The following is a 20,992-nucleotide window of genomic DNA, read 5'->3' as shown; positions in this document are numbered from 1 at the left end:
GGGGGGGGGGGCATACCCTGTACCCAATATAGCATAACCTAACCTGACCTAAAGAAAAAAAGAAATACACGAAAGATTACCCATCCCTTATTTTGATTTTTTTCAAAATAAGATGTGGGCGGGGGGGGATCTAAATATTCTCGACTATACACTTTCAGGAAAACCGCCATTTTTTTCATTAAATGTAATATTTAAACAACATATCATTAAGCAATAGAAATTAATTCAGTACCTCCGCTTATTCATGTATCGTGTAAAAACTGTGGACTGTTTGGTGAATGTAACTGACCGTCTGACATACATTCCATTACCCTAGTTATAGAATAGCTACCCTCCAAACAAGATAGATGTTGAAATATCATGGTTTAGTTGACTATGGTCTTGCTAAACCATATATTGATTTTGAAACTAAGAAACACATTTCATACTCAGAAAATAGATCCATAACAGGTAAAGTCTAAATTGTTGGAATTACATACAAACATTACAAAAAAGCAAAGTTGTTAGCATGCATTGCTTCTTCTTTAAGAATAATTGTTCTTGTTACAAATGCTTTGAGATTAAAGTTACAGAACATTTGTCTGTCTGTAATCTGTATGTATGTCCAATAATATCTCTTAAAGGTCTGAACAGATCCTTCCCCAATTTTAAGGGTTGTTTAGTTTTGGTCTTCGATAAGTTAAATATTTTTTTACGCGTAGGAGGGTGGTGAGGGTTTCCTCATATACCTGAGAAAAAAAAACTACCAACTTTTTATTACAAAAACTAAGCCCCTGGAGTCTAGTAGGATAGACGCTGTTAAGATATAATTGTAATTTTTTTAGGAACAGTGAGGTACATGTCTATATCAGCGCACAGAGGTTCTGAACAGGGCAGACGGGATGATATGGAGGCCATAGGATATCTTATCATTTACCTTCTCAGGTTTGTAAATAGTAGTATCGTACCTCCTATATAATTTACTAGCGGCTATTACCTAAGAAGCCTCTAGGGGCACTTAAGGTGGGATAAGGAAAAATCTAACAACACCCCATTTTCAATCTTTGGTTTAAAAAGAATATATGGGAGGTCAGCTTTCATTGAAAGGGTGAAGATACCCTCCCTCAAAAAAGTTAAAAACCTTTCCTGGATCTATAAGAAGCCTCACTGTTCCTTCGCTACAGACAAAAAAAGCTTACTACTTTATATAGTAGGATATCTTGTAAAGTGTGTTACCTTTTTTTATGTTTTATTATTATTTGGCCACAACTTGGTCAAAAATGCTCACATATCAGACCTTTTTCGACTGAAGATACTCAAATGGTTCCTTTACAAGCCCAATCAATCAGTTTTAAGATATCTTTATATTTCAAGGAAAATTGATGAAAATACTAAAAAACGACAAATTTGGGTGTTACCTTTTATATGCACAGATACCATAAAATCAACAGAAAAAATACTTATTTTTACTTTTCTGTCATTTTTAAAGTTTGATTAACAGAATTGGCTATTCTTGAAGGGATTTATGCATTTATTATACTGAAACATAATATTGGACAGAAATTAATGTATTTCAAAGAAAGAAATTTTGGAAAATAAGAAATTCGACCTCTATCACTTCAGAGGACAGCTGCCAACCTCCAGTTGACAGGATGTAGTTAAATACTTGTTAGAAACAATAATTAGCCCAAAAAGTAAAACAAAATTTTTTATAATATGGTAAAAAAATGAAAATCTAAATCTTAATTTTGGGGATGATGATCTTGAAGACGCTCTTGCTGTTGATGATGATGACCCAGATGGTATCCAAATACATGAGCATTATGACAACTTATCTATTAAACTATGGTCCCATTTTTGTATTTGTAGCATTCTCCAATCAAGAGAAATCCCAAAACATACAATCATGGTTTTTAAATTCTCCAATTCATAAGGTAAATATAGTAGTTTTTAAAAGATGGTTATAAATCTTGTTACAACTTTCAATTGGAGGCTGCTACAAATACAAAAATTGGACCATAGTTCAATAGATGAGTTGTCATAATGCTCATGTACTTGGATACCATCTGGGTCATCATCACCACCAGTAAGAGCGTCCTTCAGATCATCATCCACAAAATTAAGATTAAGCTTATCATTTTTTTACCATATTAAAAAACTTTTTGTTTTACTTTTTGGGCTAATTATTATTGTTAACAAGTATTTAACTATATCCTGCCAACTAGAGGTTGGCAGCTGTCCTCTGAAGTGATAGAGGTCGAATTTCTTAATTTTAAAATTTTCTTTTTTTGAAATACATTAATTTCTGCCCAATATTATGTTTCAGTATATTTCAATGCATAAATCCCTTCAAGAACAGCCAATTTAACAGAATCAAACTTTATAAATAACAGAAAAGTAAAAATAAGTATTTTTTTTGTTGATTTTATGGTATCTGTGCATATAAAAGGTAACACCCAAATTTGTCGTTTTTTAGTATTTTCATCAATTTTCCTTGAAATATAAAGATATCTTAAAACTGATTGATTGGGCTTGTAAAGGAACCATTTGAGTATCATTGGTCGAAAAAGGTCTGATTTGTGAGCATTTTTGACCAAGTTGTGGCCAATTAATAATAAAACATAAAAAAAGGTAACACACTTTATGTCTTCTTTTATTTTATGTACGTCTCTATTACAAGACTATACTTAGTGATTAAATGGAATTGAATCCATTTACAAAATATTAACAATTACAAAACATTAATATAGTGGTTAGGTTACCGCATGGTTTAGACCCTCTACAGGCGATAGGGTGCAATGAAACAAGCTAAAATTTAACTTAACTAATTTGGATCATTACTAATTTGGAAGTTGAAATTTGTGTACCTTTGACTAAAACAACGTCTTTAAAATCATAACTTTTTGTTCTACATTTATTTTTAAAACTTTATTAAACATTAAATTTAAGCCATATTGAAAGTAAAGCTCCATGAAGGGCATAAAAAAAATTTTAGGCTTCAGTTTTTAACAGTTTAAATATACAGTGTGTTTTTTTATGAGAACTTTTTTTGAAAGCTATTTTACCCCACTTATAGTTATCAGAATTTAATGATTATTGGCTTATTTTCTTCGTTTTTTAAAGCAATTAATTAGAACACCAAAAAAATATTTCAGTTTTTATTTAAAAAGTACAGTAAAATCTAAAATTCAAAACTTAGGTGTCAACATCTAAAAATGGTTTTAGCGCATTTTTCTTAAGCACAAATATTCAACCTTTTGCAAGAATGGCTGCTAAACACTTCAAAGTTGAGATATAGAGCTAAAAATGTATACAGATACTATTAGGGACATGTACTAGAACATATTAAAGTTTAAAGGTCATATCTCAACCAGGGAGGTAGTACTTGCCATCCAAAGTCGACTACAGAAAATCCAATTGTTCTTGCAAAGGGTAGAAGATTTAGGCATTTAGAAAAATGCGCTAAAACCATTTTTAGATGTTGACACCTAAGTTTTGAATTTTAGATTTTACTGTACTTTTTAAATAAAAACTGAAATATTTTTTGGTGTTCTATTAATTGCATTAAAAACGAAGAAAATAAGCCATTAATCATTAAATTCTGATAACTATAAGTGGGGTAAAATTGCTTTAAAAAAAGTTCTCATAAAAAAAACACACTGTATCATATTAAAAAAAAATTTCCAGTTATTTTTCGGAATTTGATTAAATATTTAAACAACTTTTGTGTTGCTTAATAACTTTTTTTACCATAATACATGTGAATTATATTCGTAGCAAAATTATGCAAAACTCATTAAAAACACCTTATGGAACTATTTCTTCTATTTTTCTATTGTTTAGAGGAGGTAAACTTCCGTGGATGGGGTTACAAGTGGATGATCTCAGGCTATTACATATTTACATTTGATTACAAAACATTTGTCTATAAATCCTAGTATTGGTAGAGTACTGATTTCCTCCTTTTAAGTGTATTTTCCTTACTAGTGATACAAACTTTACAAAAACAAGGATGATAACATTCACAAGTAGCAAAGTACAGATAAAAATGTGAAATATTGGACAGTCGGACAGTCAAACAGACAGACCAACAATTGAACTAAACAGTAGTTGCACCTTAGTAAAATGTTTCTCATTGCTCATTAGAAATGTAAAGGTGTTATCCTAACAGAATCTGAGTAAATCTAATATTCTCCCTTCAAAAACAATTTCCTTAATTTGATTACCGACGGACGAAGTGATTTATAGATGATGCAATAATTGGTCAGGAATAACCTATTAAGAAATTTCAGCTTTCTGTCTCGAATAGGAGCCAAATAATGCATATTAAATGGAATATGGTATATTATATTAATACTAGCGGCTTCGCCCCTAGCCTCTAGGGGCGAAGCCCCAAGAGGTGATAAAATTTTTTTTTTGGCGAAATACGTAAAAGGACCCAGGAAATCCTCTACAAAAAAAAATAAAAAAATAAAAAATGGGGGGGGGATTTTTTTGGGTTTTTTTTTGGGGGGGGGGGTGTCTCACCCCCCAAGAAAATAGCCTAAAACCACCACAGGACCAGTAGGTATATTCCCTGAAGAGTAGAATCCGATCGGTTCAGTGGTTACCGAGATCTTAAGGGACGGACGGACGGACAGACATCGTTCTACTTTGTATTATAGATTATCAAAAAATGTTAAATAGTATGAGAATCGTTGAAAAAAAAAGAAAGTTTAATTATAGAGTAGCTTTGACACTTTTAGGTTAAATAGAAAGAGTCAATTCAAATACTACATCCATATAGACAACTAGAGCGTCCAAGAACCACATTTATAACCAAATTCTAGAATAGGTGCTCTAAAATGAGATAAAAACATGCAATGTTTCTAGAGAGAGGTATAAAACCATTGGAAAATTGAAAGAAACAATTCCTATTAGCAAACTATGTGAAGGAAAATAACAACATCGGACAAATTAAACAAGAATGCACAGCACATGGCCATAACATGCAAAGTTAACATTAAAAGCAATAACACATAAATCCTTATATAAATAAAAGTAACCTATGGTTCACGATAACCCCTGAAATGATATTGTTCTCATTTACAATGTATTTAGCTTCCAAAAGTAGGAAGAACTTGAGATTTAAAAGAAAATGTTTTTATTATAAATATTGATAAAAAGATGCTTGCTACTCAACTTTTTGTGAAATTATAACGATGCTACGCTTATAACATTGTACCTTGCGGACCTCAAAAAACGATGTTGTATTTTTGACGGCAGGTTTACCGAGAGAAATAAGTAACTATCTGCGATACATCAGGAACAATTCATTAACTTTTTAGTTTCTTACTGATTTTAGGCTATTTTAGAGGCTATGAAGTAAAATATGTTATTGTATTAATTGTATGCTTGCCTTTCTTAGAGATCAATAAAGATTATGGCGACAAATTAATTTACATCCTATGTAACCTATACTTTCATCATCATCATCAGGCGCGTCTCTCTTTTGGACTCTGTAGTCCAGAGAATACGGCCACCCTGTTCCTCCATGATGTCCTGTCCTAGGCATGATTTTCAGCTTCTCCCCATGTTAATTCTAAGTTAAAGAGGTCTTTTTCAGTGCTCTGCCTCCAGGTCATTTTTAGTCGTCCCTGTTTACGTTTACCAGTGGTAGGGTTCCATTTTAAGCACTTTTTTGGAATCCTGCTATGTTCCATTCTGAGCACATGTCCTAGCCATCATAGTCTTTTATATTTCACTTCTGCTTCAATACTATTGCACTTGGTCTTGGCATACAGTTCAATGTTTGATATTTTGTTTGGCCAAAATATTTTACAAATTCTTCTTAGGCAGCTATTATGAAATGCATTAAGTTGTTTTGTTTCAGTTTTCACAGTTCTCCAGCATTCAGCCCCATAAAGAAGAACTGATTTCACATTACTATTGTAAAGTCTGATTTTTGTTTTCAGAGCAAGTTGCTTTGAATTCCAAACCTTGTGTAGGCTGTTGAAAGCAACCCTATCCTTATCAATCCTGTTTTCAATATCAGCTTTTGAGCCATCTTCACTGCTGATAACACTCCCCATATAGGTGAATTTGTTACTTTGTTTCAATTGTTCACCATTTATTGTTATACTTTGATCAGGGTTTGTAGGTATATTCATAATTTCGGTCTTCTTGACATTAACAAAGAGCCCGACTTGTCCTGCATATTTGACTAGTCTATCTGTCTTAGCTTGTAGATGTTTGATTGTTTCTGAAATCAGTGCCAGGTCATCAGCAAAGTCCAGATCTTCTATGTGTCCTAGTATGCCCAGCTGGAGACCACGTTTTTTGTCCTCGGTGGTTTTCTTCATCACCCAGTCAATGACCAATATAAATAGAATAGGTGATAAAATGCATCCCTGTCTAACTCCAGTGCTTATTTTGAAAAAATCAGATGTCTTATTGTTTCCAACTGAAACACAGGCTTGGAAGTTGTCATAAAATTTAGTTATCATAATTATCATCTTTTCAGGTATACCATAACTTCTTAGTATTTTCCAGAGTGTTAGTCTGTGTATGGAGTCAAAGGCCTTAGAGAAATCAACAAAATTTACATGAAGTGGCTTGTTAAATTCAACACATTGTTCAATAATCGTCCTAAGTGTGAAAATTTGGTCAACACAGCCCCTTCCAGCACGGAATCCAGCTTGTTCTTCTCTTAGTTTATTGTCAATTTTCTCATCAATTCTGTTTAAAATAACTTTACATAGAACCTTGCTTGGGATAGAAAGCAGCATAATTCCTCTCCAATTATCACAGTTGTTCAAATCTCCCTTCTTAGGTAGTTTTATGATTATTCCTTTAGACCAGTCCATTGGTATCTTTTCTTGCCTCCAAATTTTATCAAAGAGATCAGTTAGAGTCCTAGCAGAAAGATGTCTGCCTTGAGCATTTCGGCAGTTATCAAGTCAGGTCCTGGTGCTTTGTCATTCTTTAGACTATGTATAGCAGCTTTAACTTCTTGAATAGTTGGTGGTCTTATATCTATGTCTATTTCATGTCCTGGTTCTGGTTCAGCAGTAATTTCTGGTTCAGGTCTGTTCAACACTTCTTCAAAATGCGATTTCCACCTTTTTTTATGTAGTGAGTAATTTACCATCTTTAGCCTTGATAGTTTCACCACTCTTTTTGTTATATTTGCCACTTAATTGCTTAGTTATGTTGTACACTGTTTTCATGATACCAAAGTCAGCTGCTCTCTGGGCCTTTTCAGCCAGATTGTCAATGTAATCTTTCTTGTCTTTCCCTGTGCACTTTTTGACTTCTTTGTCTTTAGCAGTATATTCAGCTCTTAAATTGCTTATGTCAGCCAAATGTTGAGCATTATGAATTTTGTTTTTAAGCTTCTTTCTCTCTTCTATTTTGTTCCATTTTTCTTCAGAGATCCAGTCCTTTTTCTCTGGTTTCTTGTGTCCTAGGATTTCCTTAGCAGTAGATTGAAAGTTTTCTTTAATCGAAGTCCATGTGATCTCAGTCTCGTCATTTAGGTCCTCTAAGACTTGAAATCTATTTCTGAGTTTTAAGACAAATTCATTCTTTATCACAGGGTCCTTTAATCTTGACGAATCATATTGTCTACCAATCTCACTCTTTTTATCATGGCCAGTACGCTTCAGCTTTAATTTAATCTTACTGACAACTAGATCATGGTCACTGAATATGTCAGCTCCCCTGTAGCTCCTACAGTCTTGCATTGACTTGACCCATTTTCTATTGATCATAATGTGGTCAATCATGTTTCTTGTTTGTCCATCAGGTGTTGTCCAGGTATATTTGTGAATGTTTTTGTGTAGGAATAATGTACCTCCTACAACCATATCATTATTTAAACAGAATTCAAGTAAAAGTTCTCCATTTTCATTTCTTGTACCTATGCCAAAGTGTCCCATTGCATTCTCCACTCCAGTCCTGTCAGTACCTACTTTAGCATTCATATCTCCAAGAACTAGACACATGTCATGTGTGGGTACTGAGTTTCTGATTGATTGCAGTTGATCATAAAACTCTTGTTTTACTTCTTCATCTTTGTCATATGTTGGGGCATAGCATTGGATAATGGTCAACTTGCAGTGCCTTGATTGGAATCTAGCCTTAATTATTCTGTCTGATATAGGTTTCCAGTCTATTAGTGAATTGACATGTCGTTTTCGAACAATTATAGCAACACCATACATGTGTTGGCTTTCATGACCAGAATAAAGTATTAGGTGGCCATCTTTGGTTGTGAATTGTCCATCTACATTCTGCAATTCCAAGTATTCCAATATTGTAACTTGTCATTTCTTTAACTACTTGAGCTGTTTTGGTTGAATCATACATTGTTCTAACATTCCAGGTTCCTATCTTACAACTTTCCTTATAACTTATTGGTCCTGTCATCAAGTTGATAGCTTCCTTTCGGATTTCACCATCATCTTTCATATTCTCAGTAAACTGAGCATCAGTTCCAACAGTTCTTGTTTCATGCACACCTCTGGCTGTGTTAAAGCCATAAGTGTTTGAGGTTTTGTGGGTGGTTTCGCTAACTGTGGGGATTTTTACAGGTAGGATAGTTAGTCCTACGCAAACCTTCCATATCCCTGGAAGGAAGGGTGACTGGTAAGGGGAGGGACGTCAATATCCCCCAGTACTTCAAGAAGTACCTCCTGCCCAAAACCTATACTTTAATACACTTCAAATTCATTGTGTGAAAAGATTGGAAACTGTTAGTTTGAACCAAACATTAAAGATTTTTAAAAAGTAATTATTCTCCTTATTCTCGAGTGTCTATCCATATGTCTGTCGTCCATATGTCTGTCTGTATATTCAAACTGTACCACTTTAAAGCTACAAAAGAATATAAAATATTAACCAAAGTTAATGAATGTAAAATATTTAGATCATTAAAGTTTACAGACAAGCCAGACTATCATTATTGTAGGAACCTGTTCAGGTCACAAATTTTAGAATTAAGAATTGGGAGGAAGATTAATTTATCATATGATATTCCTATAATTCCGGCTTTCTTGTTGTTATTATGGAAACTTTTGCATCCGTAGTTTTTAAGACTATGTTTGGACATTAAAAAAATATATTGCTCATGCACATTGGCTAGCCACAGCTTTTAAGACTATGTTTGGACAATCCGATTCCGCAGTCACAGCCTGCTGCTTATATACTGTTTTGCTAATAGATCATTTTAAAAATATTTAGCCTTAACAGCCTACAATATGTTGCTCATGCTCATTGGTGGTTTGATATGGAAAGAAATCCATACAAGTTTTTTTAGCTGCTGCTGTACCCTATAAGTAATTTCATATTTCAACATAATAGTTTGAAATCCTTGGCTTTTACATATCAGGTAAATTATTGACATTAAACAGTAACAATGTTATTGTTATTTTTATTTTAGGCATTCTCTAGCTATGTTTGGTTTACAAGAAGACAATGTCTTTGATTGGATGCAATTAAACTCTAATTCTGTTACTCCTCAGCCAATAAGAGACAGGTATACTAAAATATTGTTTTTTTATTGGTTGCATCTAAACTCAACTATGTTACTTCTCAGCCAATAAAAGACAGGCATACAAAAATACTGTTTTTCATTGGATGCAATAAAAGTAAACTTTGTTACTCCTCAGCCAATAAGGAAAAGGTTTTAAAAATTATTGTTTTTTCATTGGTTGCAATAAAACTCAACTATGTTACTCCATAACCAATAAGAGACCGGTATACAAAAATATTGTTTTTCATTAGTTGCAATTAATCTCAACTTTGTTACTCCTCAGCCAATAACAGACAGGTATACAAAAATACTATTTCTCATTGGTTGCTATAAACTTCTATCTCTGTTATTTCACAGCCAATAAGAGACAGGTATACAAAAATACTGTTTCTCATTGGTTGAAATTAAACTCTATATCTGTTACTTCTCTACTAATAGGGACAGGTATACAAAATTACTCGCTTTCCTTAGTTGCAGTTAAACTCATATTCTTTTACAGTTTAGCCAATAAAAGAAAGATATACTGTTTTTTTATTAATGTATATAATTCAACTCCTCAACGCCAGGTAAAAATTAATTCAGTGCTCTGATTAGAGATTTATTCGCTGTTTAACCAATGAGAAACGTCTTACTGTTCTTTAGTTGGTGGAAATCAAACTTTCATTTTGCTTCATTGACAGATAGACAAGAAGTAAACAGAAACTTTGCTAAATTTAGTAACTCTAAAAATGTACTTTAGGGGTTTGAATACTCAAGCCAGAAAAATTGGAGTAATTCAGGTGAAATATAATTCTCTTATTTTACTTTATAGTTTACCCTTCTTTAAAACTGCTCTGCTGCTTATAAAAAACAAAATATTTTTATTTGCACTACTAATAGAATATATGTTTCATAAATTCCTAAAATATAATACCAATTAAAATATTAAGAAACAAAGCAAATTCTAATATTAAATACTTTCTTATAAAAACAAGAATTAATTAGTATTTTCATAATGAAACAAACTCGTGGGAAGGAGAAGTTTTGTAATGAAAAAATAAAAATAATATTGGCTTATTCCTTGGTTCTTAATTTTCAAGCAACGATTAAATCCTAAAATTCGAAGAACATACAAATTGCTTTTCAAAAAAAGAACAACATAAGTAAGACATACAAGAACAAATGCAAAACATAAAAATTTTATATCTTTGAAACTTCTCATTTGTTGATGTAGTGACAAACATACCCTAGTTATGATGTACATACAAAAATCATTGCAAATACTCTGCGCGTTAATGATTAATTTCTTCCTTGTCCCTTTTATCTTTAGAAATATGGACATTCCCAACAACATAAATGTTTTTGTTTAGTCCGAAAATCCGCGAGTACTGGACAAGGAGCGACTTAGACTAGGCAGGTCAGCTTGTATTAATAATCTAAATTTCTCCATGTTCTTTACATACATTCTGCATTGTTTTCCAATACATATTTTAAGATATTTTCTGAAATCCTTGAAAAAAAATGATTACTGGTTGTCTGTGTGTACCGAAGGATCTCGCTAACAGGGTAGGACCTGGGAAAGTTTGTAGTTTTTTGAGGTGGGGGGATACCACCACCCTCCCAAGAGAAATCGCAAAAAATAAAAAAAAATAATAGAAAACACCGCCTTAAGGATATTTTTGGTAAACACTTGATCTTAACATATATTGAAAAGTAAACATTAAAGGTTCCCCTAGAGGCCTCTTTGGGCGTAGCTTTTGTAAAACATATATTCATTTTAAAATAAAATTAGAATTTACTTTAATGATATGACAAGTTACCATTTTTGTTGTTTTAGTAGTCAATCTTACAGCAAATTTGAAGATATTGTTGGAAACGCACAGGACACAGGTATACAAAAGTTTTAAAATAATTTTTTTAAAATGGTGCTTTCCACTCAAAGTGAACGCACTGAAACCCTCTATCCCATATTTTAAAATGATTTGACCTTTGACCTCAACTAACCAAACTTAACCTAAACTATCCTATTATTTTTATTATAAAATGATGTAAATTAGTTTTGTTTAAAATAGGGTTGGCAATCCGAATCTGGAATCCGTCCAATTTTTGGCAAATTTGGGAATCCAGAATCCAAATCCGGAATCCTTTATTTTGATAGAGGATTCGGATTCATAATTGTTAGGCTAAAATTAGCGTCTTGAGTTTCTTCTTCCAACCCCCCTCTTTGAAGGCAAAGATCAACCCCCCTGTATAAAGGTCTAGAAATAGGAGAAAAGCTACTTTGAAAATATTAAAAAATTCAGCTTTAGATTCAGTACCCGGTAATTTTTAATCCCTTTATTTATTTTTAAAAAAGCCTTTTAAAATATTGCTTGAATCAAGAATCTGGAATCCTTAAAAAAAATAAGAATCCGGAAACCACGGATTGATCCGTTTCATTTTTTGGCGGATTCTTGTAAGAATCCGAATCCAATTCAAAAATTAGACGGATTGCCAACCCTAGTTTAAAATCTATGTAATTAAAAAAGATTAAGACTCCACTCTAATTGGACCCAACCAAACCTAACCTTAAAATAAATATATTTAAAGAATCCAGAGAAAAACTGTTGGAAATGACCCAAGAGGTCAAAATCAAAGTTAAGGATGAAGGTAGGATATATAAATAGGTATCAAAAGAAGGTATGCCACAATTTAAATTCACCAAAACTACACCACATATATGAATATTAATTGTCCGTTTTCATTTATTTTCTACACGTTTGTAATTTTTCATATTAATCAAAAAGGGTTTGGTAACAGAATTTCTAGTATGGCTTCGAAACCGATTGATATCCGGTGGATACGAACCGGTTCTCAGCTAAACTAAAAAATCAAGTATTGTATCGTATTTTATCTAGTTTTCTATAATATAAAAATGTGCAATCATAATAATAATACCAGTTTTGTTAGCCCGTGCCTTTTAAACTTATAATTATACATTTTTATATCCGCAAACTTTTTAGAATACAATGCAATAAATATCTAGAATAATATAGTAAAAAATATCATGTTTATATCTTTAAAAAAAAATTATTTTAGAAGATACTACCAATGATGAATATGGTTCTGTGTATATGGGATCTAATCAGGAATAAACATATTTCTTTATCATCCATCATGATATATTCCATGTGTAACGAAGCTTATAAATTAAGCTATAAAAATTGGAAAGAATTTTAATGAATATAATAGATTTAAAATCTGCATAAAATTTTAAGGAATTTTTATAAAATTCGTTTTTTGTATAATTCTTTATCTATAAGCGCAAATACAAATTAAGTTAAATAATTTTGACATCTGTGATTGGTGGATTGAAAATAATCTGCGCCCTGATTGAAGAAGCTTAAGTGACGTACATCATTCAACCAATTAGAGCGCAGGTAGTTTCCAATCCACCTATCCTATTGGTCAAAATTTATTAACTTAAATTGGATTTGCGCTTTAAATAATGAATTATATAAAAAACGAATTTTATAAAAAAAATCCTTAAAATTTTATGCAGATTTCAAATCTATTATATTCATTAAAATTCTTTCCAATTTTTATAGCTTATTATAAATATCAAAATTTGACCTTTGTACCTTAACTACATCTGACTAATTAAAGGCATCTTTTTATCTCATACTATAAAATTCTATGTGGAATTTTCATTATTGAGGGTATAAAGTTTACAGCTCCCCACCCCCCTCCCCCGAGTGTGAAATTTTGCTAAGGGCACGGGGGTTACACACTCTCGTGAAGTGGTTTATGTGGTTGTGCACACCTAAACCGCATTAAATAAATATTCAAGACTCGCCACAAAATTTCATGTCAAGACTGTTGTGGAAGAAATGTTTTTTTTTAACCACAGGAATTGGATGATGAAAGCATAGAAGTTTTAAAATTTTCAAATGACAGGTAAAATATTGAGATAGGTCAATGGCAGATATTCAAATCACCACAACTAACGATTTGTGTTCATGATTAAGATTTAAAAAAACGGAAGTATTTTGACAAGATGACAATATATTGATAGAGGATTTTTATTCCACTTACAGTGTAAATATTCGTTAATGAATGATTGTTCTACTGTTTATTTTTAAACTTCACTTTTGTGGATGTTGTTATCCTTGTTTAAAATTAGAACTAAAACAAAGCCTATTTTTCATTACTGGCCGCTGTTCCCCTAGCATCTTGGAGCTTTAAAAGGGAGTCGGGAAAGCAGAAAAAATAGCTTAAAACCATCTGGGACATTAGTGAAGCTTCCATAAATGGAGAAGTCAATCGGTAATCGAAATCTTAAGATAAAGACAAAAAATACCTATTTTTTATTATAGGACAATATATTTTTTCACTCATAATTCCTAACCTTTTAGACATGAGGTTAAAGTTGGAACTAACCGTAAATCTGACATAAGTGGAATATGCCAGAAACCTGAACATCAGGGCCAGACTGGCTCTGGAACTACCCTGTCTGCTAAACCTAACAGGAAAGGATATTAATATCACTTATATTCTAATTCTGATTATGATTTTGAATAGTTGTACATATTTTTAATTTTCTGTTTAGTTTAATAGAGCTGTCCTTACTTTAACAGTGCCTGTAAAAAATCTAAAGGAAAAATTTTCTTTTATAAATTATTTGGGGTATAGTCCCTTTCGTGGCAACGCACCTTAAGGGGCGATTCTTCGTATTTTTCACAGTAGCTTTTCTCCTATTTCTAGCCCCTGCGGGGGGCTCTAACCCTGCGGGACCAATCACCTAACCCAATATAACCTAACCTAACCTAAAATAACATATAAAAAGTAATTTTAAAAATACGACGAATCGCCCCTTATTCCCATTATTTGTTATGTTTTTGAAAGAGATATTTATGTCCTGTATTAGTTTGTGACTTCGAGCTTTATTTAAATCTGTAAATAATTAAATCCTAAACCTTTAGAGTTCCATTGATAACCCCTGTAAATTCTGTAGATGGATCTCATATATCAGGAAGGCATAATCAACAAATCAATTACAAAATGAGAAAATAAGTAAGGACATAAAAGCTTTTTACAGAGGCGATTTATAATTTTACCCTTCCGAAAAATAGTTATAAACCTTTTCTCGGCCTATAAGAATCTTTACTGTAAAGGATAACCATATTAGATCAGAAGTAAGCGAGAACATTCGTACACAATAACTTATAACATTCTGTTACCTTTATATAAGGACAAGTAGCTATGCTCCCTAGAGGCCTCCAGGGGCATTTAGGTCAATTATGCCTTTTCAGGGAAGCTTTCAAGAGGGAGGAATACCCCTGAAGAAAGTTCAGATATGATACAATCTAAAGGAATATTCTTGTCTAACTTTAAAAACTAACTAATTGTCACAAGAATCATCTTAAGGAAAATTATCTTGAATATTCTATCAATTCTATCTAATAAATTTAAAAAATCTTAACAAAATGTTTCAAAATTAGAATGATTCTAAAGAATGGTACCATTTAATCTGTTGCATGCACAGGAACTTATGGGTTATACATGCCAAAATAGGATAAAAAGGGTAGGGTTTGCAAGTTGATTTTTCTTTCCTCAAACCTTTACTAATAGAATCTTAGAAATGCAGTCATCATGAATAAATTAAGAATTTAACAAGAATAAAAATGTTGGCAGACAATTCTTTAACTGGCGTCCTGCCTACCAACCCCATGATGGTGTCTACAGAAACCATGAGTTCTATTCCAACACAGGTAAAAATATTTCCACAGTAAATAAACAGGGATAACAAAATCTATAAGTAGTGAAGCAAAAATTTCATGGGTGGACAGGCAGACAGAGCAATTTATAGAGCAGATATCAGTGTTATATAGATAAATATTTACAAAAAAAAAGTTAAAATTAAGTAACCATAAAACATTTTATGGTAATGTAAACCGACAGACCAAGTAAAATCAATAACATTTTACAGTTTACTGTCATTTTTTCTCACTCTAACTTATTTATTGAATAGGTAACAGTAAGACAGGCTACTGATGGTTCCATCACTAATAGTGCGAAGAGCAGCTACAGTAAGGCAAGTTTTATAAACAAATTAACAATTTTCTCAAAATTAAAAGAAAAGCATTTTTCAAATAATCTCCTTGGTAATATATAAATAGGAAACATCATAACTATGAAATGTCAAATTTATTACCACTGCACTGTAAATCAAACTTGTTCCCAAAGTGTCATAGACATGACCTCTCATTTGTTGACTTAAATACTAAAGGTACTTTTTTTACGATGACAGACAACCCAGGACTTAATTTTGTACAGTACATATGGTTTTCTTACAAATGTACAGAACAATGAGAGTTTTAGAAGCAATATTTTGGTAATTAGTTATAAGTAGTTTTAAAATTTGGATACATTCTCGGACTTCTTGGTACCTGTCATCGTTTTCTAATATCAATATTTTTTAGGACCACAGTGAATTAAAGAAATCTGGTATGAAGAAGAATGGACACAACATAATTGGTAAAGAATCATCACAAACACAAAATGGAAAAGAAAAAGTAAATTTTGAGGTAATTTGACTTTGATAAAATATTTGATTCGTATAAAAAAACTAAAAAATTCAAATTTAGGTTGCGCCAATAGTTCAGAGTATCCCTGTAAGTATCAGATTATTCATTATTAGCGTTTTTTACATGTTAAAACTGGTGATTTACTTCATATCCTTATAATAAAGTAACAGGATGTGTGTTTGTGTGTTTTCCCCAAAAAATGAAAAATCCCCCCCCTAAAAAATTTTTTTTTTATTTTTTTAACTAAAATTTAAAATGAGGGGGGGGGGGCCCAAAATATTTTTTTAACTTTTTCTTTTCAAATCTAAAATAAGAAGTTGAATTATTAAATTCGACTCTCTCCTCCTCAAATGCCCCTAGAGGCCTCTAGGGGCGTAGCCGCTAGTGATTCTATAAAGGAACTACCATCCAACCTTAAAAATTTTTAAATGCATTTTCTTGTTTTAGGACGAAAAATCAGGTTTTCGCAAAGATGAAAGTTTTCAAGTACACGAGGTAATAATTTGAAATAAACAAGTACAACAAAATTCAGAAGTAGTGCAAAGTAAATAAAATATATGTAATTGTAAAGATCTAATACAATATAAAGAAAATCTGAACAAACTGACAGATAAACTGTACAGGGATGTCCAAGCTTTTTATTTCGATGGCGGTAAAATTAGTGGATTAAAAGTTTTAAGGGGGTTAATCTAATGTGTTTTTTAAATTTTGAGGGGGTTATAAGGTCTAGAACCTATGTCTAGCCTTGAGTTGACAAATTAGTTGACCAGTCCAAAGCAACTCTCCTAAACTACATAAACATAATGCGTGAATGGCTAACTAAGAAAAAAATGTTAGACTCATTGAGAAGGGTCAACTGGTTTTTAAGGTTTATAACCCTTCGCCCACATAAAATATTCTATTTTCAATGGGTAGAATTTTATATATAGAGGATAATAAACTTCTCATTTTAAATTAACAAGTCCAGGGCTCCATAAAGATTGGTATCTAAAATAAAAGTTTCAAAATTCGTTTATCTGATTTCTTAATAGAATTTATGTACTGTATATATCAAACAAAAAACTTGACATAATATTACAAACATTGCATGATTATTAAGAAAGATAATATTCTCTAAATTTTTATTATTTTAGAGAATCTCTTATACAAGTTATTATGAATATTTAATCTTTAAAATTTATGCAAGTTGTACCTTGGTAACCTATTGAAGAATGGGTATTTTTATAGAGGGCATTTCTGTAGGGGGGGATAAACAGCCCCCCCCCCCTAAAGATTACCTGGGACCATTATATAATTTACAGGACCTTGCTGAAAAAATCAATCATTATAATTGAAACTATTTTATATAATCATTTAAATGGGGGGGGGGGGGGTTTGCCCTCTTTCTTAAAAAGACTTAATCACTAAGGGCTTGAGGGGAATATTTTTTGAGATAAAGATTATCGAGAATATTTTCATGTGAAAGGTTGACGTAATAACGGAAAGTTACATCCTGATATCCATTAAGTATTAGGTCAAGGAATACTTTACACAATTTTCAGTGATAAAAAGCAGGGAGGAAGGGGAAATTACACTGTATATTATACTGGTTCTCAAAATTTTGTAACAAGTTCTCTTATTCCGATTCGTAGGATTAAAAACTTTGGATACTTTTATTAAATCTTGCAGTATCCAATCTTTACAGCCAATAACTTAAAACTCCAGAAGAGACAATTTTGTTTGTGATAATTGGTTATGTACAATAATCATCATCTAATTTGTTATCCTTAACAACTCTGAAAAAAGTTATAAAATGAGAGGAGTTTGTTCAGAACTCTAATTACAACAAAAATCCAGGTCCTTGGAAGGTTAATAACTACTTTTTAGGGGGAGAGTACAAAAACAAAAATTGAAATGGGGAAGGGGTTAAATCCCCCCCCCCCCCTTCCATTTTCCAGATTCCTAGAGGCCTCTAGACTAATTTAAGATGACAAAATAATTTTTTATATCCTTTGATAATCTTTCTTATTATTCGATATTTTTCAAACCTTATGTCTTAATTTTTCAGAATGGAAATAGGAAGGATTTTATGTCATTCAGGTATATTTTGTTTAACAGGAACTGTTATGTAAATAATGCAATGATAGGTTGGCTAATATAACGATACCATCCCCCTCCCAACTTATGACTATACCCCTCTCCGGACTATGAAGGAACTTATTGAACAACTTTGAAGTCTTTTGTAACAACCTAAATTGACGACAAAAATTCCCTACTCACACTATCCACTTTTTCTATATCCATTTTAAAATTTATCATAAGAAAGATCTTAATAATTTTAAGCTTGATTTGATTTTTTAGTTTCCTATTTACTGCCAGGCTAAAAGGGTTTTCTTTTATAGATGTTTTAATTTATCTAGAGAGGAAGCATTAATGGATTTAAAACATTCCACATCTGAATCTCAACCTGAAAATCTTGTAGAGATTGTGGGCAGCTACAGGTAAACTTATCATATGTATGTAGTTATACTGGCAATCTTTTGTCGATGCGCTAATATTATGTCAGACAAGTATTGATAATATTTTGTCGACTATATAAAAATATATATATTACCATCGGTCATGTTTGTGTGAAAGCTCTGCGTTTGCTGTAGAGTTGCTATGCTTGTAATTTCAATAACACACCCAGTTTTAATAAGTTTAATTCCAAGATTTTTGTTAAAGTATATACCTGAAGTTTTTAGTTTGATTTTGAGATGACAAGAGGGGGGGAAGTTTTGACACATTTGCGTAAACAGTGAGTATTTTCCCAAGTTTTAAGATTTTTTGGATAGGCCTCCAGGTTCAGGAACTGCATGCCTCCATGTGGTCTCTGAACAGGTAAAAACCAAAATCAAATTTTTTTTGGAGGAGTTAGAGGTCATTTTATAGAACAAAATATGCATATTCTTAAATGTTATTAACATATTTGAACAAAAAAGATGCATATTTTGTTTATTAAGTTGAACTCTATCTCTTCAAAAAAATTTTTTTCTTTTTACCTGTCCAAAGACCAACTGGAGGCCAACAGCTCCTGAACCTGCAGGCCTATAGCTCCTAAACCTGGAGGCCTATCCAAAAAATCTTAAAACTTGCAAAAATTTATCATAAAAGAATGATTTTATCCCTAATAACCTATCCTTTCAGTCCAAAGATAAAGCCTATACTCACTGTTTACGCAAATGTGTCAAAACTTCCCCCCCTATAATTTAATGTTAACACTATTGATTTTTTAAAATTAGGTTAGGTAAGATGCCCCGCAGGGTTTGGCAAATTCAAATTTTTGAAACCATTTTATTTCAGAGATTGCCACTGCTTACCATGGATAAAATTTCTTAATTTCAAATAGAAATTTTTTATATTCAATCTGTTTATATGATAATTTTAGATATTAGTTAAATTTTATATTTTTATTGTTGGTATTAGGAGATTATTTTGGTGCTTTCCCTTAAAGTGCCTAGCGAGCCCAGAGTCCCCATCCCATTATTTAATGCTTTATACTTATTACAATCAAAAATAAATTCAAAATAAGGGGGAAGAGTTTCTGTAGTCGACAGGTACTTTGAAGGAAACTGCCTATTATTTTGTGTTGATAAAAAGTATAATTATATCACTAATTATAATTTTTTTTTACAAATGTAACGCCACTATTAAGATGGTATCATCCTTGTTTTTCAAAAACCGCCTGCAGCAAAATATTAATTTCAACAAAATTTCAAATTATTTATTGGCTCCAAAATGGAAGTTTCCTTTTTAATGTTATTCATAAGATAAACCCCTCATTCTCTAAAACGTTGTTAGATTATTGATTTTAAATCAGGGAGCGGGGATAGATGAAAGATGAATAAACCTATGACTCCTTAAATTTAACCAAAATATATTTAATTCTTTAGTCCTTCCCTAAATAGAAAGGAATAATATTTTGAAGTTGAAAATTTTGAAATAGTAATAGAGAAATTTTTATTTGTGTGTGGGAAAGGGGAGGGAGGGTACTTTATTGGTCAAAACTTAATTAAAGGGAAAGTGCGATATTTAGTTTTTTCTTGAATTGGTTGGATACATCAGGATTTAGTTATTTGCAAAGTTTGCCTCCCTTTAATTACAGGAGCATAGATGCTCTAAAACTTTATATAGAACTAGCGGTTACACCTCTACAGGCCCCTAGATGCACTTGGAGGTATTAAAGATAATTTTTGTCATTTTGCAACAGATTAAAATTACATTTTGTTTTCAATACTGATTATTTTTGTAGGTAACATATTTTTTTCTTCAATGCAATTCAAAGATATTTTTTATATAGATAAATGTACTATATATATTACTTAAATGAAAATTAGATAAATTTCAAAAGTTTATTTATTAGTATCAAAGCTCCTCTATAGTATGATATTCTTTTTTTATTAATATTGATAGATTGAAAAGATTCAGGACAAGATCTTAATAATTTTTAATAATTAGAATTAAATATTTGGGCTTTCACTCCTCCGGGACTCTTCTAACATGGAATTAACACAGCCTAAGACATAAACATATAAAAAGCATGTAAATTTTTTTTTTAAGTTCGCTTGCGTTCCAGAATAATGATTATAAATAAAGTGATACTTTCAAGCACCAAACCACCAAATCTTTTTTTGTTAACTTGGAATAACAGATCTGCTAGTTATGGACATAATGGTCCTTGTCATATTTTTAGAAAAGATTATGTATAAGTATATGTATATTGTAAATATGATTCTTGTAGATGATATTCATCGTTAAAAAAAAAAAAGTTGTGATTTCCATATTTTTATTTGTAGACAAAAAAATATTTATAAAAGGGTAGGCAAAAATTAGATGACAACATCCATAGGAAGAAAAAATATAAAATATTTTTATCAAAATATTAGAAAAAGTTAAACCAATATGGAGAAAAAAAGTAATTAGGTAAGTGAACTGA

The 20,992-nt window shown here is 31.6% G+C and overlaps 1 protein-coding gene and 2 long non-coding RNA genes across 3 annotated transcripts; all 3 read left to right on the top strand.

Annotated features, from left to right (window-relative positions):
• Nucleotides 1-366: 366 nt before the first annotated feature.
• On the top strand, nt 367-3,998 carry LOC145328282 (uncharacterized). The gene is made up of 3 exons (XR_013882408.1): nt 367-450; nt 825-924; nt 3,823-3,998. It is a non-coding gene; the product is annotated as an uncharacterized LOC145328282 (long non-coding RNA).
• A 4,149-nt stretch (nt 3,999-8,147) lies between these two features.
• Nucleotides 8,148-12,944, top strand: LOC145327456 (uncharacterized). Its single transcript, XM_080171003.1, has 8 exons — nt 8,148-8,209; nt 8,888-8,941; nt 9,401-9,496; nt 10,233-10,272; nt 10,843-10,889; nt 11,310-11,362; nt 12,062-12,121; nt 12,551-12,944. Exons 1-8 carry the CDS (start codon nt 8,148-8,150, stop codon nt 12,604-12,606), a joined length of 468 nt encoding a protein of 155 aa, XP_080027129.1. The 3' UTR covers nt 12,607-12,944.
• Nucleotides 12,945-15,937: 2,993 nt separating this feature from the next.
• Nucleotides 15,938-20,782, top strand: LOC145327788 (uncharacterized). Its single transcript, XR_013882240.1, has 5 exons — nt 15,938-16,038; nt 16,486-16,533; nt 18,086-18,117; nt 18,438-18,518; nt 19,360-20,782. It is a non-coding gene; the product is annotated as an uncharacterized LOC145327788 (long non-coding RNA).
• Nucleotides 20,783-20,992: the final 210 nt, after the last annotated feature.

The sequence above is a fragment of the Acartia tonsa genome, chromosome 9, assembly GCF_053477335.1.
Source record: "Acartia tonsa isolate MP-2025a chromosome 9, ASM5347733v1, whole genome shotgun sequence".
Lineage (NCBI taxonomy): Eukaryota > Metazoa > Arthropoda > Copepoda > Calanoida > Acartiidae > Acartia > Acartia tonsa.
This window is presented reverse-complemented; position numbering and strand designations above follow the sequence as displayed.

Bases quoted from the DNA above. Each gene is read 5' to 3' on its own strand.
- LOC145327456 (XM_080171003.1), top strand. From the start codon at position 8,148: ATGTCGTTTTCGAACAATTATAGCAACACCATACATGTGTTGGCTTTC. The intron at 9,497-10,232 runs GTATACTAAAAT...AATGTACTTTAG, and splicing joins CCTCAGCCAATAAGAGACAG to GGGTTTGAATACTCAAGCCA. The intron at 11,363-12,061 runs GTATACAAAAGT...ATATATTTAAAG, and splicing joins TGGAAACGCACAGGACACAG to AATCCAGAGAAAAACTGTTG.